The sequence below is a fragment of the Piliocolobus tephrosceles genome, chromosome 16, assembly GCF_002776525.5.
Source record: "Piliocolobus tephrosceles isolate RC106 chromosome 16, ASM277652v3, whole genome shotgun sequence".
NCBI classification, from domain to species: domain Eukaryota; kingdom Metazoa; phylum Chordata; class Mammalia; order Primates; family Cercopithecidae; genus Piliocolobus; species Piliocolobus tephrosceles.
In genome coordinates, this window is record NC_045449.1 from 69571364 (window position 1) to 69599333 (window position 27970).

The following is a 27970-nucleotide window of genomic DNA, read 5'->3' on the forward strand; positions in this document are numbered from 1 at the left end:
AAAAAAAAAAAAAAAAAAATGTACCTGAGTGGAACATCATGCACTAAAATGTTAAAAGTGAAAAGTGCTTCTCTCTAGACTTGGGAGTGGTGTTGAGGGTGACTTTTTTTTTTTTTTTTTTTAAACGTACTCTCCCTCTGTTGTCCAGGCTGGAGTGCAGTGGCACAATCTCAGCTTACTGCAACCTCCACTTGTCGGGTTCAAGTGATTCTCCTGCCTCAGCCTCCCGAGTAGCTGGGATTACAGGCACCTGCCACCACACCTGGCTAATTTTGCATTTTTAGTAGAGACAGGGTTTCACTATGTTGGCCAGGCTGGTCTCGAACTCCTGACCTCATGTGATCTGCCTGCCTCAGCCACTGAAAGTGCTGGGATTATAGGCGTGAGCCACCGCGCCCAGCCTGATGATGACTTTTTAAATTTCCTTTTTTTCCCCTTAGTCCAGAAAAAGGTGACATTTTCCTAATAGCGTTCCTCTCTGTTTCTGATTTATCTAAAATTAACACACATTATTTGTGTAAAAAAGAAATAAGGTGACTGTAAAACCCAGCTGGCTGCCTTAACTGGAGCAGCTGGAGGAGGGCCTACCCACTCCTAGCACTGCCCCTGCCCACTCCTGAGCCGCCGACCCTTCCTTCTGGAGCCACTCACCTCTCTGGCTGGAGGCTGCAGGGCCCTGGGCCCTGGGGAACAGACCCATGAGGCTGGAGGGCAGGTCCTGTCGTGCGCGGTCCAGTTGCAGCCTCTGCTGGGCCAGACTCAGATGCTCCTGTCCCCATTCCCCCGGAAAGAAGGACTCAGCTGTCAGGTGGGAGGCTGGGGGTGTCGGGGGCAGGGGTGTCATACACTCAGGGAGGCTTGCCTGGTGCATGTGCTGCTCCTGCTTCCGCAGCCTCTCCTGCTGTTGCTGCACCGCCTGCAACCGGGCCTGCTGCTCTGCCTGCACCTGCCGGGCCTCGCGCAATGCTCGCTCCCCCTCCTCGTACTTCTCGGAGGCCACCTGCAGGGAGGCCGCCTGGGTCAGGGCTGCCTGAGCTCAGCTGCGCCCACACCCATGTGCCCCAGCAGCACCTTGCTCATGCTCTCCACCTCCTGGGCGCGGAGCTTGACACGTAGGGCGGTGGCGTTGGTCCTCTCCTTCTCCAGCCGCAGCTCCTGCCGCTCCTGCTCCAGGGCTGCTCTCTCCGCTGCCAGCTGCTTCTCCTCGGCCCGGAGCTCGCTGGCCCTGATCTTCAGCTCAGCCTGCTCCTGGAAATGGCAGAGGCCCTGCTGCATTCTCCTCCCAGGAGTTGCGCTGCGCTCTGTGCAGGACTCGAGGGTCCCCTCTGCCCACCCTGCCCCTGGGAGGGGGTGGTGGAGCCAAGGGCTTCCAGGGAGGACCAGAGAAGCCTGGGGCCAAGCCGGGGTGCTGCCCTCACAAGCCACGTGACTGTGGCAGGCTCAACTCTGAAGTTCAGTTTCCTCATTTCTAAATGATCAAAGTCATGGGAATATGAGGATCCAATGACAAAATATGTATAATGCACCTAGGACAATAGGAGGAAGCCGTTAGCATGATGATGTGGTTACTGTTTTAATCCCTATGCTCCTGTGACATTAGTGCTACGCTCTCCTTTCCCAAAACTAGAAGCGGATGTGTCCAGATGGAGAGGCGCAGGCTACCCCGGGCCCTCCACTGTCCGGAGGCTCTGGGCCCTACCTTGGCCAGGCTGATGAGGGTGCCCTCCCGCTGGGTGTCCACCTGCAGCGCCCGCTCGGCCTCGCGCTCGGCCCGCTCCTTACTCAGCTTTTGCTGCGCAGAGAACTCCGCCCACTCGGCCGCCAGGCGCCGCCGCTCCTCCCCGCACTTGAGCATGACAGACTTCTGCTCCTCCAGCAAGGTGCTCTGGGATGTGGGGGTGAGGGCACAGGGTGAGTGTCCCTGGGCATAATGGCAGGGGCAGGGGCTGAGTGCAGTGGCTTGACTCACCTTGGCCCGCTCCAGCTCCGCCCTTTCCATGGCCATCTGCTGGGCCGTGACCTTCCTTTGCTCCTCTAGGGAGCGCTGCATGGACTCCGCCTTGGACTGCTCGGCAGTCACCCGCCAGCGTTCCTGTAGGGCCCAGGGCAGGATTGAGAGCGTGGTTCCCACCCTGAGGATCATGCCTGGCCACTCCCTGAGGAGCTGCACGAACCCACCAGTGTCTCCCACGCTATGCCACTGACCTGTCCTTCCCAAAGAGGCACAAAATGGGGTGCCTGAGAGGCACTGCCAGGGCCCAGCCTGCATGATTCTGCCCAAGAGGAGGACCCAGCAGGTGCCCTCCCAACCCTCAGGTCTCCAACAGCACCAAGGCTAGCAGCTTGGGAGGGCCAAGGAGCAGCAACATCCCTGCCGCTGAATGGCCAGCTACACACTCTGCCTGTCCTCACCCATCAGCCAAGCAGGCTAAGCACAGGGTGGCCTAATGCTGTGCTGTGGGCCCAGCCACACACAGCACGAGGCAAGAGTTTCACTGTGCCTGACCCCAGGCAGGTGCTTAACACAGTTACCAAATGAAGAGGCGAATCAAAATGGTTCACAACATAAAAGCATCTCTATCTATGTTGATAGGGCTACAGGATAGATATCAGGTCAGCAGTGGACATCTCTGACTAGTGAGATATTTTTATTTTCTTCTTTAAAAACATTTTTTTTGGCCAGGCACAGTGGCTAGGGCCTATAATCCCTGCACTTTGGGAGGCCAAGACAGGTGGATCACCTGAGGTCAGGAGTTCAAGACCACCCTGGCCAACATGGTGAAACCCATCTCTACTAAAAATACAAAAATTAGCTGGGTGAGGTGGCAGTTGCCTGTAATCCCAGCAGCTCAGGAGGCTGAGGCAGGAGAATCCTTGAACCCAGGAGGCAAAGGTTGCAGTGAGCTGAGATTGCACCCCTGCACTCCAGCCTGGGCAAAGAGCAAAACCCCTACCTAAAAAAAAAAAAAAAAAAAAAGTTTTTGACTGGGCAAGGTGGTTCACGCCTGTAATCCCTGCACTTTGGGAGGCCAAAGTGGTCGGACTGTCTGAGTTCAGGAGTTTGAGATCAGCCTGGGCAACATGGCAAACCCCTGTTTCTACAAAAAATACAAAAACTTAGCTGGGTATAGTGGCATGCACCTGTGGTCCCAGCTACTTGGGGGCTGAGATGGGAAGACTGCTTGAGCCCAGGAGGTTCAAGCTGCTGTGAGCCGAGATCTTGCCACTGCACTCCAGCCTGAGTGACAGTGAGACCCCATCTCTAAAAAAAATTTTTTTTTTGGTCAGGCGTGGTGGCTCCCACCTATACTCTCAAAATATTGGAAGGCCTAAGTGGGTGGATTGCTTGAGCCCAGGAGTTCAAGGCCAGCCTGGGCAACATGGCGAGACCCATATCTCAACAAAAAATACACTATTAGCTGGGTGTGGTGGTGTGTGCCTGTAGTCCCAGCTACTCAGGAAGCTGAGGCAGGAGGATGGCTTGAGCCAAGGAGGTCAGGCTGCAGTCAGCTATGATCACACCACTGCACTCCAGCCTGGGCGACAGAGCAAGACCCTGTCTCTAAAAAAAAAAAAAAAAGCGCTTTATGACAGCTGGGGACAAAAAGACAGGTGGAGGACAAGGAAGGCTTCATGGAGGTGGTAGCATCAAAAGATTCATTACCATTGAATTCAGCCTAGAAAGATTTCCACAGGTAAGGAAAAGGATGTGAGCAAACGCAGGGATTGCAGGTGTGCACCACCACACCCAGTTCATTAAAACAAAATTTTAATGTTTTTATTATTTATTTATTTTTTTGAGACAGAGTCTTGCTGTTAACCAGACTGGTGTGCAGTGGTGCGATCTCCACTCATTGCAACCTCCGCGTCCTGGGTTCAAGTGATTCTCCTGCCTCAGCCTCCCTAATAGCTGGGATTACAGGCATGCACCACCATGCCCGGCTAGTTTTTTTATTTTTAGTAGAGATGGGGTTTCACCATGTTGGCCAGGCTGGTCTTGAACTCCTGATCTCAAGTGATCCACCAGCCTTGGCCTCCCGAAGTGCTGGAATTACAGGCCTGAGTCAACTAGCCTGGCATAAAAACTTTTTTTAGAGGCGGGGTCTTGCTATGGTCTCGCTAGGCTGGTTGCAAATTCTTGGGCTTAAGTGATCCTCCTGCCTCAGCCCCCCAAGTAGCTGGGATTACAGGCACTGGCCACTGTGCCTGGCTAAGGTCATTGTTATTTATTTATTTATTTATTTATTTATTTATTTATTTATTGAGACGGAGTCTCGCTGTCTCCCAGGCTGGAGTGCAGTGGCGCGATCTCGGCTCACTGCAAGCTCCACCTCCCAGGTTCACTCCATTCTCCTGCCTCAGCCTCCCGAGTAGCTGGGACTACAGGCGCCCGCCACCACGCCCAGCTAATTTTTTGTATTTTTAGTAGAGACGGGGTTTCACCGTGTTAGCCAGGATGGTCTCGATCTCCTGACCTCGTGATCCACCCGCCTTGGCCTCCCAAAGTGCTGGGATTACAGGCGTGACTCCCTGAGCCCGGCCAGGTCATTATTATTTAAATAAAGCATGTGCTTATATATGAAAGGTATCTAGGGAATTCAAATGTCTCTGTGAGAGCTGAAGAAGCTAGGATGACATTTAATAGGCAAGAGCATCTGTCCCAATGTCAGGCCTCAGCTGATGTGACAGATTGGAGTGTCAGGAAGTGGGAAGTGCAGCTGATGGTTGCGGGGACTAGACTGTGGAGGGCAGCCAAGGTGGCCGAGGGGCTTGTGGTGCTGAGGAGCAGGCAGGGTGTGGTGGGGGCCTGGCTCAGGTGGGCAGTGCTGAGGGCCTGGCCGGGGCAGGGGGATGTAGAGGCAGGAAGCCGCACATGGGGCGCTGACCTGAGGAGGTGAGGTCAGCAGTGCCGTCATGCCTGCAGGTGCCCTGGAGAAGAGGCCCCATGGCAGGAGGGCCAGGAGGATGGGCCTCACCTGCTCCAACAGCCGGCTCTGCTCATTCAGCCGCGCCTCCATCTTCCCGATGATTTCCTGTTGCCGGCTCCGCTCCTCCTCCATGTCCCGCTGCTGCTGGCCCAGCCGCTCCTGCAGTGCTGGGGGCAACCCACAGGGTGCTCAGCAGCAGCTCCCCTTCCCACCAGGAGCCTGGGTGGCTGAGAGGGGAGGGCGTACCCCGCAGCTGCTCGTCACGCTGCCGGATCCCCAGCTCCCGCTCCTGGGAGGTGGTGAGGTGCGAGGCCTCCACGCGGGAGGACAGCTCGTGCAGGCTGCTGGAGAACTTCTCCATCTGGTGGATGATGCTATTCAGGGACCTGGAAGAAGACTGGGTCAGCCCCTCCTGAAGGTCTCGGGGACCCCCCAGACCTCCCCCTCAGGCGGGCATGGTTGGGGCGGCGCACGTACCGCGTGTGAGAGGTGGCGCTGGTGGCCGCATCGACCTCTCGGTCCTTCAGCAGCTTTAGCCGCTGCAGCTGCTCCTCGTGGTCTCTGCGCATCTCTAGGATGGACGCCCTGAGGGGAGGCGGGAGGGGAAGGTGGTCACTCTGAGCTGGACCACCCGGATGCGGTAATTCCTTGTGGAAAGGCGTGCTTCTGAGCAGCCCTTGCTCCCAGGCCTCTCCTCCGCCGGGCACTGCCTCAGTTTCCCCAGCTCCTCTGTCTTATCTGTCATGGTGCCTCAATGCTACACACACTAAGATGGGCAATCCTCCCATTATTCAGCTTTTTTTTTTTTTTTGGAGGTGGAGTCTCGCTCTGTCACCCAGGCTGGAGTGCACTGGCATGATCTTGGCTCACTGCAAGCTCCGCCTCCTGGGTTCAAGCAATTCTCCTGCCTCAGCCTCCCAAGTAGTTGGGACTACAGTCGCCCACTACCACGCCTGGCTAATTTTTTGTATTTTAGTAGAGATGGGGTTTCACCGTGTTGCCCAGGCTGGTCTCGAACTCCTGAGCTCAGGCAATCTGCCTGCCTTGGCCACCCAAAGCGCTAGGATTACAGATGTGAGCCACCGCGCCCGGCCCCAAGCAGTCTTTCTTTTCTTTTCTTTTTTCTTTTTTTGTAGAGATGAGGTCTCACTATGTTGCCCAGGCTGGTCTTGAACTGCTAGCCTCAAGCAGTTCTCCTACCTTGGCCTCCCAAGTGTTTATTTTTTAAATGTTTTTAGAGACAGCGTTTTGTTCTGTGGTCCAGGCTGGAGTGCAGTGGCATGATCATAGCTCATTGCAGCCCTGATCTCTTGGGCTCAAGGTATCCTCCTGCCTCAGCTTCCCAAGTAGCTGGAACTACAGGAGTACACTATCATGCCAGCTAATTTAAAAATTGTTTTTAGAGACAAGGTCTCACTGTGTTGCCCAGGCTGGTCTCAAACACCTGGCCTCAAGTCATCCTCCCACCTTGGCCTCCCAAAGTGCTGGGATTACAGGTGTAAGCCACTGTGCCCGGCCCTGAGCAGTTTTAAAAGGCTGCCTCTGCCTTCATCAACCTGACTCCCTTAGGTAACTTTTCTTAGTTTCCTTCTCTTCTAGAAAGGCAACCCTATCAACACGGCAGGCACAACAGCGCAAGCCTTTCCCAGGTGGATCTTGTTTCTAGCCTCTACTGCGTGAGTAGGTGAGTGGATGACCCTGTGCTTAGACCCTGGGTGCCTTGCTGCTGCCATGCCTTGCCTAAACAGCCTGTGGGTACCCCCCTCCTGCCTCTGTAAGAGCAGGTGGCACCCCTACCCATGGGTGTGATGAGTCAGTGTGCCCAGCCCTCAGTCCTCACTCACTGGACCGGGAGGGAAGGATCCAAACCCCTGTCCAAAGGCTGCTGAGTCACAGCGAAGGGTCTCATGGGGATGGCTCTCTTCCGGCTACTCCTTGCAAGCCCGCTCCCCAGCTGCTGTCCCTGGGCCTCACCGCTGCAGCTCCTGGAGCCGCTGCATTTCCTGGTCCTTCTCCTGTGCTGTGGCCGCCAAGCGCCGCTGGTGCTGGGCTGTGAGCTCAGCACGGGCCTGTTCAGCCTCCTGGCAGTGCGACAGATACCGAGCTGACAGCTCCTCATTCTCTCTCCGGAGCCGCTCCTCCCGTTGCTGGTACGATGTTTCTAGCATCTTGATGCGGCTTCTGCCAACAGAACACCCAGCCATGGTGAGAGGAAGGCAGAGGGCTGCCACCTAAAAGCCTCTCCGGACACACTGGGATGGCCTTTGGGGTCAGCGTGAGATCCAAGGCAGAGCTGGGGCCAGCACCAGGTTACCTGTGTGCACTCTCGATGAGCTCCAGGTCTGCCTGGTGCTGCTGCTGCAGACTCCCCAGCAGCAGCTCATGCTGGGCCCGTTCCAGCTCCAGCTTTCGCACCTAGAAGACAGCAGGAGGGCCAGCGACCAGGGAGGGGAGGCAGCTGTACTCCACGCTGCCCTGTGCCAACAGCCCCTCCTCCCTCCTGGGGAAGCTTTCAGCCACTCTCAGTGTCCCCTCCCATCGCAACCCTGCCCCCAGCACCAGTGGCCCCGCTGCCCTCACCTGGGTCTCCAGCTCTGCCAGCCGGGCCTGGCTCTGTAGCAGTTGGGCCTGGCTCTGTAGCAGTTTGGCCTGGAGCTCAGTGGTGCCGCTCTGAAGCTGTGCCTGTGCTGCCAGGAGCTGCTTCTGGTATTCTGTGCCTGGCAGCAGGCTCCGGGCCAGGGATTCTGGGAGCAGGGGCTGGCGGAGAGGAAGAGAGGTGTTCCTGGTTAGGGAGGGGACAGGGGCCCCGCTGAGATCAGCTACCTCCTGGCCTGCTGCTCACTGGACCTCCCTGCTTCTGATCTGTGGCTGCAGATGGGTCCAAGGCCTTGGAGAGTCAAAGTCACTGTGGCTGAGCAGTCCCCAGTGTACCTCCCCTTGCAGGTCTGGTCAGGAGCACGTCTCCCTCCACCGCCCCGGAACAGCTTCCTCCCCTGCATAGTCTCCGGCTTCCCAGACAAACGGCTGAGCCCCAGCAGAGTCTCTGCTATGACAAAAGCTGACGCTGGCTTTTCCTGTCAGGCCTGAAGCCCACATGTTGACACTAATCTGGTTCCCACAAGCTGTCCCCTACCCACCATCTCCCAGGGACACACTCCTGGGGGCCACACCTCCCAGGCCTACATGTCACAGGTGACTGCCACACATGGGAAACAGAGGCAGAGGTGTGGTGTGAGGATGGCAGGGGTGGAGGAGGCTTTCTTGACAGAACAGGACCCTGGGCCCTGCTTTCTGACTGCAGCATCCCAGCTCCCCGGCCCGGCTACCTCCTCAAACTCCTCCCTGATGTAGGCAAATTAACACCCAGCTCTGCCTGGGAACAGCGAGGCTAAAGATTCAGGCAGTTCTGGTGGGGGGTGCCGGGGGAGCTGGCTGACATCACATTTGGTATGTTTGACATATTTTTCCTGGCAGGTCATCAGGTCAAACTGTTGGTGTTGCCTCTGGGCATGGAGAATTGCTCCCTAGGTCCTGAGCTAGACCTGTCTGCCCACACCCCTACCTGGATGGGCACGGAAGGCTCTGTGGGTTCCTGGGTGCTTGGGGAACAGGTGGCAGGCTCTGAAACATCAACAGCAGAGAAATGAGCAGGAGGTCCAGGGCTCTGGGCCTGCGAGTGTCCAGGAGGGGCTGGTGTCACTCATGTCCCAGGGACCCCAAAGGAAGCTCAAAGCACCTCTTCCTCACCCAGGGTTAAACTGACAAACGAAGCAGAAAACAAAAAACAAACCAGTGGCCGAGAGGTCTCCAGGGGCTGGTCCCCTCTTTGGGGAACCTGTAGGGAGTGCTGAGGCAGCATGGTTCCGAGTCACAGGGGACCTGAGGACACAGGGACGGGGCAGGGTGAGCAGCCTCTGTGTGGGACACGGGAACGGGGCAGGGTGGGCAGCCTCTGCATGGGACACGGGGATGGGGCAGAGTGGGCAGCCTCTGTGTGAGACACGGCGATGGGGCAGAGTGGGCAGCCTCTGTTTGAGGCATGGAGATGGGGCAGGGTGAGTAGCCTCTGTGTCCCTCTCTAAGGACAGAGGCCTGTGCTGCCCACCACGATCTCACTCCCACTCAGCCCACAGCCCAGGCCTACCCCGAGTCACCAGGCCTGACACACGGTCTTTCTTGTGCAGTTGTTCCGGAGCTCCCTCCAGCAGCTGCTTGCTCAAGTCCTTGTGTGCTGGTGACAGGTTGGCTGAGGAAAGGCAGCATTCAAGGTGAAGGTGACAGAAGGCCCAGGTCAGGCTGGATGAAGATGGGTCCCAGGACGGGCTTCACATGTGAAGCTCGTGGACGCCCTTCCTCCTGCTCCCATCATCCCATCTTGGGGCGTTCTCCTCCCACATCTGAGCTCCTGGGATTTCAGGGTGTCTCTTCCCTTCAAGTACCCCCTTCCTGCCTCAGTGTCCACAGTGGCGCAGTGAATGGACATGGTCCAAGCAGTGACAATGGAAATGTTATAGACACTGGAGTCAAGTTCAACTTCAGAGCCCTGTTCCAGCCCACTTAACTCGGCTCAGCTCCAGATTAAGGTTCTGCTCAGTCTTCCAAATCTGGCTGGCTCCCTTTCCCATTATTTCCACCTCTTTCTCGGCTCACAGGTCAGTGAAGAGACAGGCTCTCTTCTGTTTTGGCCTGAGCTTTCCCCTTGGCCTCAGGTCAAAGTCAAAACTGCCCTCCTGACATCAACCCCAGGACTGGGTGATGTCCCTGGACTGCCATAAATTCCCCAGTTCACTACCCTGGGCTCTGGCCACAGCACATCTCACCACTTCCTCTGGACTCCCCCAGCCTGCCGGCCCTTGTGCCTTCCTGCCCTCAGAGGTCACTCGCTATCCTGCCCCACGGAGAGGGGCTTCTCCAGGAGGTGCCTCTTGGCCGCTGTGTCTTTTCTAACACTCTCAAAGAGCACGGGGACATTTCGTCTCACACACGTAATATTCACTTCAGTGGAGTCAGCAGAAGCACTAGTTGTTTGGACGCTGGGGCTTCCAGCCTGAGGGCGCTGACAGGGCAGCGGTGTGTCTGCCACCTCAGGTACCCTCTGTCTTCTGCCCGATCAAGTTAGCACCTGTCCCCATGGCGGTCAGGGCATGAATGTCAACAGCCCTCCTTCTTGGGTGTGTCCCTGGGGCAAGCCCGGGAGCCAGAGGCTCTCTCTGCAGTGCCCAAAAGGCAGAGTAGCAAAGCCAAGAAACAGCCTCTGTGCCCACGGTGCCCTGCCTTGTTCCCCAACTCCCTACTGAGGCTGCAATAGGTGAAGGGGCAAAGGGGCTCCTCAAGTCTGCAGCCAGTTCTCCCACTACTAGCCACAGCAGCCCAAGCCCATACCTGCCAGAAGGGGGATGGCCCGCTGCCCCCGCCAAACTCAGGCCCTCAGAGGCCCCAGCACGCTGCTCTCTGGCCAGGCCTTGGGACTTCTTCCGAGACAGGGTATGTCTCAGCCAGTCCTCCTCTTCCTCCTCCTTGGAGGCTCGCAGCTTGGAAGCCTGGCTGGCTTTGGCAGGGGACCCTGCCCCTTCGGTTGGTGGCTGTGCCCTGGAGGGGGGCAGCCCAGCTGGTGTGGAGTGCTGGCTCGCAGGAGCAGGCACTGAGGGCGTGGCAGGCACTGAGCTTTCCCGACGGGCCTCTCTGGTGGGTGAGGCAGGGAGCAGGTCCAAGTCCTCGTCCTTGAGGCCCAGCCAGTCAGCTCCTCCCTTCCTGGGCTGGATGGGACTGGAAGCAGCTGGAGGGCTCTGTTTGGAGCCTGGTTCTCCCTTGGGGTCTGGGCCACTGTCTGCTAAGAACCTACTTCAAGACAGAAAGGAGGGTGTCAGGCAGGGGAAGCAGCCAGTCCCAGTGGCCCCCTAGCAACCTACGGCTGGGCGGCACGATGCCCAGGGACCCTGCATGGTCAGCTGAGGCCCAGTAAGCAGTGACTCCTGGAGCGGCTCATGTGGCAGGCCACGTGCTGTCTGTAGAACAACGAAGTACAGAGATCTTGACTTCCATCACATGAACCAGGGACAGTTCTCCCCGCAGAGAACAGGAACAGAATGAAATGAGAGCCATGGGCACACAGGTCTAAAGAAAAATTAGGCCGAGCATGGTGGCTCACGCCTGTAATCCCAGAGTTTTGGGAGACCAAGGTGGGCAGATCGCTTAAGGCCAGGAGTTCGAGACAGCCTGGCCAACACAGTGAAACCCCATCTCTACTAAAAACACACACAAAAAAGCCAGGTGTGGTGGCGAGCGCCTGTAATCCCAGCTACTTGGGAGGCTGAGGCACAAGAACTGCTTGAACCTGGGAGGTGGAGGTTGCGGTAAGCAGAGATCATGCCACTGTGCTCCAGCCTGGGTGACAGAGTGAGACTCTGTCTAAAAAAAATAATAAATTGGATTAAGTGGTTTCCAGGTTTTCCAGCAACAGTTACTTCATTTTGTTTGGCTGTGGCCTTCATCTGTCACTGACCAGTGGCAGCAGGTACCCAGGGTTAAGAATATACTGGGTGTGGGAAGAAATGCCAATATGCACAGAGCCATTCAGATAGAAAGAGGCTGAAGAAGCCAACCTCGCATAATGGGAACAACTGCTGAACCTGGGAAAGGATGAGAGGGGTTCCCGGCGCTGTTCTTACAACTTCTGAAGTGTTTTTTTTGAGATGGAGTCTCACTCTATTGCCTAGGCTGGAGTGCAGCGGTGCAATCTCAGCTCACCACAACCTCCGCCTCTGGAGTTCAAGCTATTCTCCTGCCTCAGCCTCCCGAGTAGCTGGAATTACAGGTGCCCACCACCACACCCAGCTACTTTTTGTATTATTAGCAGAGACGGGGTTTCACCATGTTGGCCATGCTGTTCTCGAACTCCTGACCTCAGGTGATCCACCTGCCTTGGTCTCCCAAACTGCTGAGATTACAGGTGTGAGCCACCGCACCCAGCCAACTTTTGAAGTTTGAAATTCCTTCAAATATAAAGTTTAAAATATATATTGGGAAAAAAACTCCAGACTCAGAAAATCCTATCACTGCTTTAATTTTTTTTTTGTAAACTGCGAGGATCACGCTGTCCAAATTGTCACGGCAGGTTCAACAGCAGAGTTCCTGGGAAGCAGGGTCTGAGATGCCACTGCAGAGGCCACTGTAGAGGTCTTGCTACCCATCGGGATGTATGTTCCTTGGGGAGACTGAGTGACATTACAGCCTTTTATGATTTCAGGGACTTTGGGTGGAGGCAGGCCTACCTGCTCCTTTCCTTCTGAGGCTGGGTGGGGCACTGGCGAACCTGAGCAGTGTCTGGGATGGGGGCTCCCACTGGGGCCGTCTCCACCACTCTGTCTGGGCTGGCGAGACCAGGCCATCTCCTGCTTCCTCCAGCACCCACAGAGCTGAGGGCCTTGTACCCTGTGGCCTCCCACACGAGACTCTTGGGTGGGACAGGGGCCAGCTGCAGGGGCCTATCTTCCCAGTGGACGATCTGTCTCAGAGGCCAGGCCTCCTGCAGGCCCCACTTACCTGACAGACTGCCTGTGGGACTGCCGGCCCTCAGAGGAGCCCACGGTGGGCTGATAGGCTCCAAAGGTGAAGTCCTCGTCCCCCCATGCATCTTCACTCTCTGTGAATTAAGGAGTCTGTGACCATGATCTGGAGTAGGGGAAACTGAGCTCATTTGCGGCTGCAAAATTCTAACAAAAGCTGAATTTGGTAGCTTGTTGTGTAAGACAAGCAGAGGGAAGCTGCTGGGAAGGGAGCACCTCAGGCACTGGCCAGAAAGATGCAGTGGCCTTGCAGTAGGCGGGCCCTGCCCCAGGATCCCTTGAGGTCAGGTCCAGCGAGCTGCGTGTGTCACAAGAACGATTCTCAGCAGACAGCTTGTGGGCCGATGCTTCGAGAAACACTGGCCAGAGCAGTGCTTTTCAGATGTGAGCTGCTACCCATGAGGGGGCCGAGAAACCAGCTTAATGTGTCACAGTCAGTGTGTTTCCAAATCAAACAGCATCTCAATCATAGACGACCGAGCACGAACAGTGGTCTTGGTAAGTATTATTACATGACGCTTTTGTCTCAGCTACAGACGTGTATAATTACATGTGTGTATCAGGATGTGAGGCTGATTTCTTATTACAGGTTGTAACGAAAGCCTGATCTAGAGGCCTCCCTCCTGTCCTGTCGCGGCCCCCGCAAGCTTCCTTACCCTGTGGCCTCTGGTACTTCTTGTCTAGCTTGAACTCCCTGTGCTCCCCTGTGCCTGGGCGGGCTAGGAGTTTGGTGGCCGTGCCTCGACCCAGCAGCTCATCCAGCGTGGAGCGAGCAGGGCGAGGCCCTTCCCTGCAGGACGGGACACATGGCAGGAACGTTTGGGTGTGAGGGGCTCTTGGGACCCCCGCAGTACCCGTCCACCAGCTTTTCACTGAATCTGAAGCAACAGCCTCAGGCAGCAGCCCGGCCTACTCATAGGGATCCTTACTGGTCTCCCATCTGCCTCTTCTCTGCTTTGGGGCTGTCTCCAAACCCCAAGGTGGCCATGATGTCATCCCCATCGTCAAACAATTCTTCTCTTTTTCGGATGGGGGTGTCTCCAGGAGTTAGCGGAATAGAGGGACCTGAAAGACAGAACACAAGGCCCAATGTCCACAGCCTTCTTGCTCTCAGCTGTGATATCTGAATGGGTTGGGGGGTGGTTTCTCTGCACCTTTGGGTAGGACGACAGGCTTTAGACCTGCCCGGTCTGTCACGGGACCCAATTCCTCCAGCCTACTCTCAGATTCACACATCCTACCTCCCTATTCCTAAAGGCTGATGATCTCTTTGTACTGGACCTTACACCTCTGGTCCCCACCCGGGAGAGGCCTCTGGTTCTGCTCCAGAAAGGTTGGTTAGCCTGTTGCCAATAAAGCCTTCCTCCAGGATGGGAAATGAGCCCACTCCACCCTACCTTGATCTCTGACTGTGCTGGGGCTCTTGTCAGAAGCTGTTTTACTCTCTGTCACAGGCGGCTTCTTGGTGATTCCTTCTTCATCATAGGAGAGAAGTCCTGCCAACGGGTCTTCCACGTCTCACAGCAGAAGGGAAAGCACAGGTCAGCCCGCAGCACTTAGTTGAGGAAAAGCAAGCCTGAACTGGGGAGCAGCGCTCAAGTCAAGACTTGTGGCTGCTCCAGTACATAAACAAGCCCCCTGGCATCCGGAGGGTGGGGCCTGGGGCAACAGGGACTCCAGAGGCCGGGCAAGGGGAGAGGGAGTCGGAGGGCGGCCCTGGGCCTACAGGGCCTGCCTCAGGCTTGCCCATGGGGCCTCTGACTCTGCAGGCTGCATGGCCTTCTGGAAATGTCCCTCAAGCATCAAAAGAGATATAAAATGTCCACACATTCATGACGGGAAAGGGGCTTCTTCCTATATTGGGGAAAATCTTCAGTTTGATGCCTGGCTTTAAGGTCTTTGCAAGTAAGTTCCCCAATATCTCAGCCGATACAATATAACTGGTCCCGACATGAATTCATGAGGAACTAAACCAGTGGCACCAGCTCTCTGCTCCCCATGTGACATAGGCAGCAGCGGGGCCTCGGGCCAGAAAGTGTACCCAGGCTGCTCTACTCCCAAACCAGAGTGTCCCAGAGGCATGACAGGAGCCTATGATACCTTCAGAGGAAAACCTCCCATTCTGATGCCCAGAGCTGCTGGGAGACGGAGGTGACTTCTTGGTGGATATGGCGCCCCCTGCAGGAAGCAGAAGGCAAGGTTGTAGGCCTGAGTCTCTCCTGGCCAAAGTCTTCCTCCCATACTATGGACTGGGACCTCTGGGATGGGGTACACTTCTTCCTGGGAAGCTGGGGGCTCATGGCCATGGGCACAGCCAAGGGAGGAGTCTCCAGTTCTCCCATGGGCTTCTGGTAGGGAAATGTGGTAGGAGCTACCTCCGCTCCCTCATCATGAGTCACTCCAGAGACATGGGTTCAGGAGAGGCACAGGCTACCATAGAGTTCTCCATTTTAACTCACACAGCTTCTCCAGGAGCTGCCATGTTGGACCCAGAGGGCCTGGAACAGCTCGAGGAAGGGAGGAAACTCAAGCTGTCCCCTTACCCCACCACACACACTCACACACACGCACAACTGCTTCTTGACCTCTCCAGCTTGCGCAGAGAAAACCCAAGGACACAAACGCTTCCTACTAGCATCTTCCACATCCTCAAAGTCTCCCTAACAGATTCGAGGAGCCGTCTCTCATGTACCTTTCTCACTGGCTACTGACCCACCTGCAGGCTTGGGGTGGCCGGGCAGCTCTCCTTTCCCAGGGTCCTTTGCAGCTTTTTTGCTAGGGGCTGGATTAGACTTCTTCAGACCTAAGATGTCAGCATCCATGCCGTCCAGGTCCTAGAAAACCAGGGAGGGAAGGCAGAGGATGATGTCTGATAAGGGGGTGAGGACTTCTACCCAAGAGAGATGGGCTGTTGGCACCCCAGGGGCAGAATTGTGAGAAAACAAAGGAAAATGCAAAAACTATTGAGAAAAACAGTGAGTGAAGAAAGAAAATGGAACTAAAGGTAAGCAGGGTGGGGTGGAGTGGAGTCCAGCTCATGGTTCTGGGATGAGACTCAAAGTTAGCATCAAAAATTGAGTCAGAGGACTTGTGGGTTATGCCCAGGGATCCTAGGTGGCTGGTCTGGGGAAAAAAGCTTTCCTTCTTTTTCTTTTTTTAGACAGAATATTGGCCGGGCACAGTGGCTCATGCCTGTAATCCCAGCACTTTGGGCTGAGGCAGGTGGATCACCAGGTCAAGAAATCGAGACCATCCTGACCAACATGGTGAAACCCTGTCTCTACTAAAAATACAAAATTTAGTTGGGCGTGGTGGTGCACGCCTGTAGTCCCAGCTACTTGGGACGCTGAGGTAGGAGAATCGCTTGACCCTGGGAGCTGGAGGTTGCAGTGAGCCGAGATCGCACGAACGCACTCCTGCCTAGGCAAGAGAGCAAAACTCCGTCTCAAAAAAATAAAAATAAATTAAAAATAAAATAAAATAAAGACAGAGTCTCACTCTGTCACCCAGGCTGGAGTGAAGTGGTGCGATCATAGCTCATTGCAGCCTCTAACTCCTGAGCTCAAGTGATCCACCTGCATCGGTCTCCCAAAGTGCTGGCATTACAGGAGTAAGCCACCATGCCAGGCTTTTTTTTTTTTTTGAAGACAGAGTCTCACTTTGTCACCCAGGCTGAAGCACAGTGGTGTGATCATAGCTCATTGCAGTCTCCAACTCCTAGGCTCAAGCGAGCCTACTGCTTCGACCTCCCAAAGTTCTGGGATTACAGGTGTGACTGACTGTGCCTGGCCTTTGAGGAGAAAGATTTCAAGATGAGGTTAAAGAAGCTGAATCTGGGCCGGGTGTGGTGCCTCATGCCTGTAATTACATTATTTTGGGAGGCCCAGGTAAGAGAATCGCTTAAGGCCAGGAGTGTAAGGTTGCAATGAGATCACACCACTGCACTCCAGTCTGGGTGATAGAATGAGACAGTGTCTCTAAAAAAAAAAATACCAAAAAAACAAAAAAACACAACAAAAACAAGAGCCCCACAGGGCTGTAACCAAAAGCGTGACCTTGTCCTAGGGACTCTGGTAAAATGGGTTAACTAAAAGGGACACAAAACCCCAAGGGTCAGACAGCAGGGTGCTGCTGGCTGGAAGGAGAGGGAGAACAAGGTGTCCTAGGCCAACCTAGAGATTACGTCCTTACAAATTCTTCAGAATCTGTGCCTTAAAAATCCATTGCAAAGATTGGCGCTGGGCTTGATCTGATGAGGAGACAGCAGTATTGAAGGGGGCTTGGCAGGGAATGTGGAGAGAAATATGGAGAAAAATTAAGAACAAGCATTAGAGGAGACAGTTTCCCGCTCTGTCCTCTAGGTGGAAGTGAGGGGACCCAGCTAGGTGGGACTCCGTGTAGGGCTGGCCCCATTTCCCCAGAGGCCTGTGGCACCCTCCACTCTCTATATACCAGCAACACTGGTTGATACCCAGAAAGGCGAGAAGGCCAACGGCTCACAGACGAGTTCCATGCTTGCACGAGGAAGGGCTCAGAAACACAGGTTGTAAAGGGAGAAATTAGAGGGAGAATGAAGCCTTGGTACAAAATATCATGACCCCACCCCACCCACCCCCAGTTCTAAGAATCATGCAAGCTATTTCCTTACCTTCATGCCCTGGAGCAGAGCCTGTGGGTCTGCCTCTGAGATACCTGAAACCTAAGTCCACAAGGAGGGTGAGGACACAGACTAGGAGACACATTAGTCAAGGCCCCATAAAATTCAGGGTCCTGGCCCCTTGCTTCTATTAGGGCAGATGGCGCGTCAGGAGCTTACACAGCCAACGGAGTTTACACAGAAGGGTGGCTTTGTTCCTCTTGCTTGGGCTTGGCAGTTGTTTGAAGCCAAACCTGCCTGGTTGTAGAGACTCAGAAAGCACTGCCATTCCTGCCCCTTCCAACCGCAGAGAACCCTTCCATCCAGCACCGGAATTCTGCTACTTCCCACCCATGCCAATGGACAGCTGTGGAGCTTACTAGGGGAAAGGAGCAACATCTAAGACTCTAGCCATTTCAGGGAGCTCTCCCTTCCACTCATCTTACTACAGGAAAGAGGATTCTGCTTTGAGTCACTCGGCGGCCCTTGGGCATTATTTTGCTTTAAAAACAAAGTGATGGCCGGGCGCAGTGGCTCACGCCTGTAATCCCAGCACTTTGGGAGGCTGAGGTGGTTAGATCACTTGAGGTCAGGAGTTTGAGACCAGCCTGGTCAACATGGTGAAACCCCATCTCTACTAAAAATAAAAAAATTATTTTCTTTGGCTGGGCACAGTGGCTCAGACTGTAATCATAGTACTCTGAGAGGCCGATACGGGCGGATCAAGAGGTCAGGAGTTTGAGACCAGCTTGACCAACACAGTGAAACCCCACCTCTACTAAAAATACAAAAATTAGCCAGGCGTGGTGGTGGGTACCTGTAATCCCAGCTACTCAGGAGGCTGAAGCATGAGAATTGCTTGAACCAGGAGGTGGAGACTGCAGTGAGCCAAGATTGCACCACTGTACTCCAGCCTGGGCAACAGAGGGAGACTCCGTCTCAAAATAAAAAAAAAACAAACGACAAAAAAAAATTAGCCAGTCATGGTGGCAGGCGCCTAAAATCCCAGCTACTTGGGAGGTTGAGGCAAGAGAATTGCTTGACCCCGGGAGGTGGAGGTTGCAGTGAGCCAAGATCGCGCCACTGCACTCTAGCCTGAGCAACAGAGTGAGACTCCATCTCAAAAAAAAAAAAAAAAAAAAAAAAAAGAAAGAACAAAGTGACTTTGCAGGGACTTCTAACCCCTTCTGCGGGCAGCCCCTTGGCAACAACACCCATCTCATTGTTTCTGGGATAGGCAGAGAGGTGGAGGAGTAGGAAATGGCCAGGCTTACCTCAGCATCAGCTTCTTCCAGGCCTGCGATGGTGCTGAAGACATCATCACCCAGGAGGGACCTGCAAAGGGGAGGCGTCAGCCCCTACGTGCATCCAAGGGCACTGGATGACTAAAAAGGGGAAGAGTGGCTTAGAAAGCCCAAGGAATCTCGGATAGATTTCTCTGGAGAACAGAGGTGCTAAAGGAATGTCACAAGCCTTCTGATGCAGTGATTTTCAACTTTGTTAGCAGTAGAACTGCTTTAAAAACAAATTGTTAAAAACAATAGGTTGGGCGCAGGGGCTGACGCCTGTAATCCCAGCACCTTGGGAGGCCGAGGTGGGCGGATCACCTGAGGTCAGTTTGAGACCAGCTTGACCAATATGGTGAAACCTCATCTCTATGAAAAATATAAAAATTAGCTGGGTGTGGTGGCGGGCACCTGTACTCCCAGCTACTCGGGAGGCTGAGACAGGAGAATTGTTTGAACTGGGGTGGCGGAGGTTGCAGTGAGCTGAGATTGTGCCACTGCACTCCAGCCTGGGCGACAGAGACTCTCTTAAAAAAAAAAAAAAAAATGGTGAGCAAGTGTGAAGTAGAAAGTGGGGGTGGAGGGGCAAAGAGCATTTAAACTGAAGTAGGTCATGGATACCCAGGCCGACCCTGCCCTTACTTTGTTCTAGCCTTTGAAGAAGGGAACATCTGAGATACACCTGTAGTGTCTCTGGTATGTGAAGCTAGTTTAACAGGCTTCACAGGTAGTGTCACTGGAAAAAAAGAAAAGAGAAAACATGTCATTCAGCTAAAGGGACCTGGAGTCAAGATGCAAAGGCTGGCAAGCTCCCTTCCCAAGCTGTCTCTGTATTAGGAGGAAGAAATCTGGCCCCATAGGCAGGTCCCAATGTCACCCCTTGGAACACCTGAATGGGAGAGAGGGTAGTACATTTCCAAGGAGGAAGTCAACCCTAAGTGCCAAATACTAAATGAAGAGCCCAACCCAACCTAACCCAACCCAACTGAACCCCAAGGAAATGCATGAGGAAAATTGCTTTTCCACAGCCCAAAACTGTAGGCTGGAATACATTAGCCAGGTGTAGTGGTGGGTGTCTGTAATCCCAGCTACTCAGGAGGCTGAGGCAGGAGAATCGCTTGAACCGGGAGGCGGAGATTGCAGTGAGCAGAGATTGCGCCACTGCACTCCAGCCTGGGTGACAGGAGCTTTGCGGGTTCTCTGGGACCATGTGGGGGAAACCTGTCTCTCTGTCCCTGGTGAGCTTTACATGACCATGAAACCATGTTCCTTAACAGACCAACACGAACACAAATAATATGGATTAGCATCCAGAATCTACCAGGAACTCTTATAACTCAACGATAAAAAGACAAGTTACCCAATTAAAAAGGGGCAAAGAATCTGAACAGACATTTCTCCAAAGATATACACATGGCCAATAAACACATGAAAAGATGCTGAACCTCATTAGTCATTAGGGAAATGCACATCAAAACTACCATGATAGGCCGGGCGCGGTGGCTTAAGCCTGTAATCCCAGCACTTTGGGAGGCCGAGATGGGCGGATCACGAGGTCAGGAGATCGAGACCAGCCTGGCTAACACGGTGAAACCACATCTCTACTAAAAAATACAAAAAACTAGCTGGGCGAGGTGGTGGGCACCTGTAGTCCCAGCTACACGGAAGGCTGAGGCAGGAGAATGGCGTAAACCTGGGAGGCGGAGCTTGCAGTGAGCTGAGATCCGGCCACTGCACTCCAGCCCGGGCGACAGAGCAAGACTCCGTCTCAAAAAAAAAAATGATTCAAAAAAAAAACAAACTACCATGAGATACCCACTTTACACCCTCTAGGATGGCAATAATCAAAAAGAAGAAAAATAAGTATTAGCAAGGATGTAGAGGAACTAGACCCCTCTTACATTGCTGGTGGGATGTAAAACGGCACAGCTGCTGTGGAAAAGCAGTCTCCTCAAAAAGTTAAACATACAGTTGCCATATGGTCCAGGAATTCCAAATGAACTGAAGACACATGTCCGCCCAAAAACTAGTACACAAACATTCATAACTGCATTATTCATAACAGCCAAAATGCGGAAATATCTCAGATATCCGTCAGCTGATGAAGGGATAAACAAAATGTGATTTATCCACACAATGGAGTATTATCTAGCCATAAAAAAGTTATAAAGTACTGATTCATGCTACAGTGTGGATAAAATTTGGATAAAACTTGGAAAATATCATGCTATATCAGAGAAGCTATGTGTGCTGTGCACAGTGGCTCACACTTGTAATCCCAACACTTTGGGAGGCTGAGGCAGGTGATTGAGGCCAGGAGTTCAAGATCAGCCTGGCCAACATGGTGAAAACCCATCTCTACTAAAAATACAAAAATTAGTTGGTTGTGGTTGTGTGTGCCTGTGGTCCCAGCTACTCGGGAAGCTGTGGCACGAGAATCACTTGAACTCAGGAGGCAGAGGTAGAGCCGAGATCACACCACTGCACTCCAGCCAGGGTGACACAGTGAGACTCTGTTACAAAAAAAAAAAAAAAAAGCTAGATGTAAAGGTAAGATGCTGGCTGGGCATGGTGGCTCAACACCTGTAATCCCAGCACTTTGGGAGGTCGAGACTGGCAGATCACCTGAGGTTGGGAGTTCGAGACCAGCCTGACCAACATAGAGAAACTCCCGTTTCTACTAAAAATACAAAATTAGCCAGGCGTGATGGTGAGCGCCTGTAATCCCAGCTACTCAGGAGGCTGAGGCAGAATTGCTTGAACCTGGGAGGTGGAGGCTGCGGGGAGTCGAGATCGTGCCATTGCACTCCAGCCTGGGCAACAAGAGCGAAACTCTGTCTCAAAAAAAAAAAAGGCCGGGCGCGGTGGCTCAAGCCTGTAATCCCAGCACTTTGGGAGGCCGAGACGGGCGGATCACGAGGTCAGGAGATCGAGACCATCCTGGCTAACACTGTGAAACCCCGTCTCTACTAAAAAATACAAAAAACTAGCCAGGCGACGTGACAGGCGCCTGTAGTCCCAGCTACTTGGGAGGCTGAGGCGGGGGAATGGCGTGAACCTGGGAGGCGGAGCTTGCAGTGAGCTGAGATCCGGCCACTGCACTCCAGCCCGGGCGACAGAGCGAGACTTCGTCTCAAAAAAAAAAAAAAAAAAAAAAAAAAAAAAGTAAGATGCTGTGTGATTCCATTTTATGTCAAGTGTCCACAATAGGCAAATCCATAGAGACAGAGAGTAAATAATAAGTGGTTGCCTAAGGTTGGAGGGAGGAGAGAATGAAATTGACTACTAATGGGCATAGGGCTTCTTTACAGGGTGATGGAGAATGTTCTGGAATTAGGTAGTGGTGATGGTTGTACAACTTTGTGAATATTCTAAAACCACTGAGTTGTATACTTTACAGGCATGGACTTTATGCTATATAAATTACATCTCAATTTTTTTTTTTTTTTTTGGAGACAGAGTCTCGCTCTGTCGCACGGGCTGGAGCGCAGTGGCGCAATCTTGGCTCACTGCAACCTTTGCCTCCTGGGTTCAAGTGATTCTCCTGCCTCAGCCTCCTGAGTAGCTGGGATTACAGGTGCCCGCCACTATGCCCAACTAATTTTTTTGTATTTTTAGTAGAGACAGGGTTTCACCATGTTGTTCGGGCTGGTCTTGAACTCCTGACCTCGTGATTGGCCCTCCTCAGCCTCCCAGAGTGCTGGGATTACAGATGTGTATATCTCAATTTTTTAAAAAGGGCGGGTGTAGTGGCTCATGCCTGTAATCCTAGCACTTTGGTTCAGGAGGTGGGAGGATTCATTTGAGTCCAGAAGTGTGGGACCAGCCTGGGCAACATAGTAAGGAAAAAAAAGCAACAGCAGCAGCTCAGATTAGGGGATTCTGGGCAAGGCGCACTTACTCTCATCCCCTAGAAGGTCACCAAGTAAATCATCAATGGAGCCTGGAACAGAAAAGGGACTGTCATGACTTCAGGAGGAAAAAAGAGTGGCCCTTAATAAACCTCAAGGCTTGAGACTCGCCAGAAGGCGTCAGAGCTTTCAGATGTTGGAACTCAGGCTTAGCTCTCCTTTCATTGGCCACGAGATGTTTTGTGTCTCTGGCAACAAGTCACAAAGCCTTGCTGAAATACCCGAGGCAGAAATTTAAAATAACTATCTCAGGCCAGTCGCAGTGGCTCACACCTGCTATGCCAGCACTTTGGGAGGCTGACGCGGGCGGATCTCCTGAAGTCAGGAGTTTGAGACCAGACTGACCAACATGGCGAAACTCTGTCTCTACTAAAAATACAAAAAAATGGCTGGGCGCAGTGGCACACGCCTGTAATCCCAGCACTTTGGGAGGCTGAGGCAGGTGGATCATAAGGTCAGGAGATCAAGACCATCCTGGCTAACACGGTGAAACCCTGTCTCTCCTAAAAATTCAAAAAATTAGCCAGGCGTGGTGGTGGGCGCCTGTAGTCCCAGGTACTTGGGAGGCTGAGGCAGGAAAATCACTTGAACCCGGGTTGCCGAGGTTGTAGTAAGCTGAGATCGCACCACTGCACTCCAGCCTGGGCAACAGAGCAAGAAGCCATCTCAGAAAAAAAAAAAAAAAAACTCCAAAAAATTAGCTGGGCATGGTGGCACATGTCTGTAATCCCAGCTACTAGGGAGGCTAAGGCAAGAGAATTGCTTGAACCTGGGAGGCAGAGGTTGCAGTGAACCGAGATCGCATCACTGCATTCCAGCCTGGGTGACAGAGCAAGATGCCATCTCAAAAACAAACAAAAAAACAAACAAAATTAGCCAGGCATGGTGGCGCATGCCTGTAATCCCAGTTACTGGGGAGGCTGAGGCAGGAGAATCGCTTGAACCTGGGAGGCAGAGGTTGCAGTGATCTGAGATCGTGCCATTGCATTCTAGCCCGGGCAACAGAACGAGACTCCGTCTAATTTAAAAAAAAAAAAAAAACTATCTCAAAGAATGATGGTGCAGATTTTCAGGAGAACCTATATTCTACCTGTCTACCATGACACACTGGCCAAAGATCAGTCTTCCAGATCTTGAACACAGCCCAGTGCGGCTCTTTGGGAAGAGTGCCCAAGATTTCTAGGCACATGGAAGCTACTTTCAGACAAGTAGGCTCCTTGTACCCTTCCATCTGAGATCCCCCAGAAGTGGTCTGGACGTCCTCATCAATGGCCACTTTCTGATGGAGGCATGTGGGGGAACCTAAGTATGAATACCAAATTCATTTCCCTCCCCCAGCTTTCCCACTCTGAATCCCAACCACATATTTCTGGATACAGAGCCCAAGGAGAAGGATTTTTTCCACAACCCTGTATCTTATTTATGTCTGAACTTCTCTGAGGACCAGTGAGGCAGCATAAGGAAGACCAAGGCTGCCTACGGAAAAATGGGAAGAATAGTAAGACTCTCATCAAAAACATATTTTTTTTTTCTGAGATGGAGTCTCGCTGTGTCGCCCAGGCTGGAGTGCAGTGGTGCAATCTTGGCTCACTGAAAGCTCCGCCTCCCGGGTTCACACCATTCTCCTGCCTCAGCCTCCCAAGCAGTTGGGACTACAGGTACCTGCCACCATGCCCAGCTATATTTTTGTATTTTTAGTAGAGACAGGGTTTCACCATGTTAGCCAGGATGGTCTCGATCTACTGACTTTATGATCCATCTGCCTCAGCCTCCCAAAGTGCTGGGATTACAGGCATGAGCCACCATGCCTGACCCAAAAACATTTAAATAAACACACATTGTTCCAGGACCAAAGGGGAAAAAGATATATATTTGGCTTAAGGGTAATGTTCCATCTCTCCACTCACCTTTCCATCCCTTCTTGGTTTTTGGCGCCTAAAACGGGAAAAACAAATCACATCAAGAATACCACACAGTGAACACAGGTGGAAACTGGCAATGCAGAATGAATTGCATTGCCTTTTGCCAAGTCACCAGAGGCAGGAGCACCAATGGCATTTAGAGATGTTAAGTCCTTTATGCGTTCCTGTATTTTCTGAGAACCGACTCATCAGAGTGTGGACACAGCCCCACTAACCAGTGATGGGTACCAATGGGTGGGCAGAAGTCATTCCTATCCCAGACACGACATGCAAACCCTCCCAGTCGAGATGTCTGTGACCGGAAATGTCTTCTATTCCGTGCCCCTAATTCAATACCAGTGACAGACACTTAAAAACGCTTCCAGCCGGACACTCAGAGGCTCAGAAGAAAATTGGTTGTCGAAAGTTTGGTATCAATGCCACCTCCTGTCACTCTTCTCCAGGGTTTCCATCCTGGTCCTTGCTGCCCAGTCCCCAGAGTGTTGCATGCAGTCAAGATCTTTGGGGGTGCAGGATGGGAGGCATGTTTGCTTTCCATGCATCTTACTCTGAACTCTGCCTACCATCTCACGGCTCTTGGGGCTGCTCGCAGCTCCTTCACAGCACTGGCCAGCTCATCTGGATTCTGCCCACATTAGGCTCATACTCCCTAATGAAGAAAATTAAAGTGGTTGCTTAAAAATGATGTAGCTTTGGCTGGGCGCCGTGGCTCACGCCTGTAATCCCAACACTTTCAGAGGCCGAGGCGGGTGGATCACCTGAGGTCAGGAGTTCAAGACCAGCCTGGCCAACATGGTGAAACTCTGTCTCTACTAAAAACACAAAAATTAGCTGGGCACGGTAGTGCACATCTGTAATCCCAGCTACTCAGGAGGCTGAGGCACGAGACTCGTTTGAACTTGGGATGTGGAGGCTGCAGTGAGCTGAGACTGTGCCAACCTAGGAGACAGAGTGAGACTCCGTCTCAAAAAAAAAAAAAAAACCAGAGAGAGAGAGACAAGGTGCAGTGGCTCACACCTGTAATCCCAGAACTCTTTGGGAGGCTGAGGCAGGTGGATCACCTGAGGTCAGGAGTTTGTGACCAGCTTGGCCAACATGGTAAAACCCCATCTCTACCAAAAAATACAAAAAATTAGCTGGGTGTGGTGGCGGGCACCCAGCTACTTGGCAGGCTGAGGCAGGAGAATCACTTGAACCTACTAGACGGAAGTTGCAGTGAGCTGAGATCATGCTATGCATTCTAGCCTAGGCAACAGAGCAAGACTCCATCTCAAAAAAATAAAAAAGATGGTTTAACAGAGCATGAATCCAAGGTTTATCAAAGCTTCTCTCACTTTGCCCATTCAAGAGGTAAAACCCATTTCCATAAATTAAAAATTCCTTATAGGGGATGCACTTCAGAAGAGGAGCAAAGTACTCTCAGTCTGGGCGCGGTGGCTCACACCTGTTATCCCAGCACTTTGGGAAGCTGAGGTGGGCAGATCACTTGAGGTCAGGAGTTCAAGACCAGCCTGACCAACATGGTGAAATGCTGTCTCTACTAAAAATACAAAAATTAGCTGGGCGTGGTGGCACATGCCTGTAATCTCAGCTACTCAGGAGGTTGAGGCAGGAGACTCGCTTGAACCCAGGAGGAGAAGGTTGTAGTGAGCTGAGATCGCCCCACTGCACTCCAGCCTGGGCAACATGTGAGACTCTTGTCTCAAAAAAAAAAAAAAAAAAAAAAAAAAGTGCTCTGGATAACTTAACGGGCTTTCTGAAGCTTTGGCTTCAGAATTACTTGAAAAAAGGGCAGTGGCCATGATTACTTGAAAAAAGGGCAGTGGCCATGATCCCTTACCCTGAAAGCTGATGCAGCAAGTGGCAAGTACTCATTCAGAAATGAGGTGGGTACCTGGCACCAAGGCTGAAATCCTTTCCCAGGCAGCACCCATGACTACTTTCTAGGCAGCATTGAGCACAAAAGCAAGTGTGAGCTCTGGTTACTCTTTGATATTCTTTTTCTTTGTAAAATCTTTTTTTAGAGACGGGGTCTCACTGTGTTACCCAGGTTGGTATTGAACTCTGGGGCTCAAGCAATCCTCCTGCGTTGGTCTCCCAAAGTGCTGGGATTACAGGTATGAGCCACCACATCCAGCAACACGATTTTCACTGACGGTGGAAATATTTCCCTTTACATAGGCAGTAAATCTGACCCATTGAGAACAGTTTTCTTCGGAATTAGCTTTCTCCCTCCCCCTCCTCCACTTTACCAAAACCCACCTACAGGATGTCCTGGAAGGAGTCAGAGGGGTCCTCTCTCTGTCCCAGGTGTTGGCCTGTCCTGTTATTGGAATGCAAGGGTTATCCGGGCTTACCTACAGAGTCCACCTTGAATACTTGAATACATGTGTTTTCTTTTTTTTTTTTAGATGGAGTCTCGCTCTGTTGCCTAGGCTGGAGCGCAGTGGTGCAATCTTGGCTCACCGCAACTTCAGCCTCCCAGGTTCAAGCAAATCTCCTGCCTCAGCCTCCCAAGTAGCTGGGAATATAGGCATGCGCCACCATGCCCAGTTAATTTTTGTATTTTTAGTAGAGACGGGGTTTCACTGTTGGCCAGGTGGTCTTGAACTCCTGACCTCGTGATCTGCCCACCTCGGCCTCCCAAAGTGCTGGGATTACAGGTGTGAGCCACCGCGCCTGGCCTTCTTTCTATCTTTCTTTCTTTTTTCCAGACAGGGTCTTGCTCTGTTGCCCAGGTTGGAGTGCAGTGGCGCGATCACAGCTCTCACAGCTCACTGCAGCCTCGACTTCCTTGGTCTCAGGCGATCCTCCAATCTCAGCCTCCCTAGCAGCTGGGACCACAGGCACAGGCCACCATGTCCGGCAAATTTTAAAACTTTTTTATAGGGACGGGTCTCCCTACGTTGCCCAGGGTCGTCCCAAACGCCTGGCCTCGAGTGATCCTCCCGCCTTGGCCTCCCGAAGTGTTGGGATTACAGGCATGAGCCACCGTGGCCGGCTTTGTGTTTTTCTCTGCAATGGCGACATCACGACCTACAAGTCCAAATGTGTCCCATAACACATCATGGAACTTCTGGCATCTCCTATCGATCCTGTACCGGCTTCAAACCATGGGGATTTTCTAGGCGTGGTTTGCCAAGGCCAAAGGGCTACAGTGTAACCCCGTCCCCACATCTATTCAGCCGACTCCATGCCAGGCGTTTTACAGATCCCGAGACTACGCCTAAACAAGACCCCTAACCGGAATAGCCCCTCCGTCCCGAGACTCCGCGCCCCTCAATGCGTCACCCTTCTGAGCGCCCGGCCTATATGGCCCCCGAGAGCAGCCTGTAATGCTCCCAGCCCCTGAAGCCTCCCGTTACGCGCCGTGTCCCCGGAGGTGCGGCCGCTGGGACCAGCACCGGCCCCGGCTCCATTCAGGTCGCCCAGCCCGGCCAGGCCTCCCGCTTCCAGCCGCTGCTGCCACCCTCAGCCTTCCGGCCTCCCGCGGAAAGGCGGGCGCGAGGCATCCTGGGAGTCGTAGTCGGCGGTCTGCTCACCCGCCCGCACAGAGGAGACGGGGACGACGTGAGCAACTACAGCTCCCAGGGAGTCGCGCGCGGCCGTTGGCGGGGCCGGGCCTCTGCCGGCGATGGGCACGTTGCTAGGAGCTGCCCCAACGCCTCTCCAGGAAGAGGGCGCCAGGCTCAAAGGCCCTCTTGGGAACTGCAGAGACGCTT

General features: G+C 53.1%; 1 protein-coding gene across 11 annotated transcripts in view; it reads right to left on the reverse strand.

Moving 5' to 3' along the window:
- The window catches only part of FBF1 (Fas binding factor 1), a 36376-nt gene extending 8650 nt beyond the window's left edge, over nucleotides 1-27726 (reverse strand). Inside the window, exons 1-28 of one of the 11 annotated variants that reach the window (XM_023211774.1) lie at nucleotides 27618-27726; nucleotides 24812-24897; nucleotides 24234-24261; nucleotides 22317-22358; nucleotides 19058-19151; nucleotides 18404-18464; nucleotides 17142-17192; nucleotides 15210-15327; nucleotides 14594-14671; nucleotides 13891-14010; nucleotides 13423-13558; nucleotides 13150-13283; nucleotides 12471-12570; nucleotides 10311-10769; nucleotides 9073-9174; nucleotides 8719-8807; nucleotides 8491-8549; nucleotides 7509-7685; nucleotides 7243-7343; nucleotides 6903-7109; nucleotides 5406-5513; nucleotides 5175-5314; nucleotides 4887-5095; nucleotides 1970-2092; nucleotides 1700-1885; nucleotides 1072-1248; nucleotides 863-1000; nucleotides 652-769 (exon numbers count right to left, since the gene is read on the reverse strand). In XM_023211774.1, coding sequence (XP_023067542.1) covers nucleotides 652-769; nucleotides 863-1000; nucleotides 1072-1248; nucleotides 1700-1885; nucleotides 1970-2092; nucleotides 4887-5095; nucleotides 5175-5314; nucleotides 5406-5513; nucleotides 6903-7109; nucleotides 7243-7343; nucleotides 7509-7685; nucleotides 8491-8549; nucleotides 8719-8807; nucleotides 9073-9174; nucleotides 10311-10769; nucleotides 12471-12570; nucleotides 13150-13283; nucleotides 13423-13558; nucleotides 13891-14010; nucleotides 14594-14671; nucleotides 15210-15327; nucleotides 17142-17192; nucleotides 18404-18464; nucleotides 19058-19151; nucleotides 22317-22358; nucleotides 24234-24261; nucleotides 24812-24814 — 3358 coding nt within the window. In that variant the 5' untranslated portion in view covers nucleotides 24815-24897; nucleotides 27618-27726. Of the gene's footprint in view, nucleotides 1-651; nucleotides 770-861; nucleotides 1249-1699; nucleotides 1886-1969; nucleotides 2093-4886; nucleotides 5096-5174; nucleotides 5315-5405; nucleotides 5514-6902; nucleotides 7110-7242; nucleotides 7344-7508; nucleotides 7686-8490; nucleotides 8550-8718; nucleotides 8808-9072; nucleotides 9175-10310; nucleotides 10770-12470; nucleotides 12571-13149; nucleotides 13284-13422; nucleotides 13559-13890; nucleotides 14011-14593; nucleotides 14672-15209; nucleotides 15328-17141; nucleotides 17193-18403; nucleotides 18465-19057; nucleotides 19152-22316; nucleotides 22359-24233; nucleotides 24262-24811; nucleotides 24898-26510; nucleotides 26750-27617 lie in introns of those variants that run through there. The other 10 variants (XM_023211782.2, XM_023211776.2, XM_023211780.2 and 7 more) reach the window with 10 other exon arrangements.
- Between the last annotated feature and the right edge of the window lie 244 nt (nucleotides 27727-27970).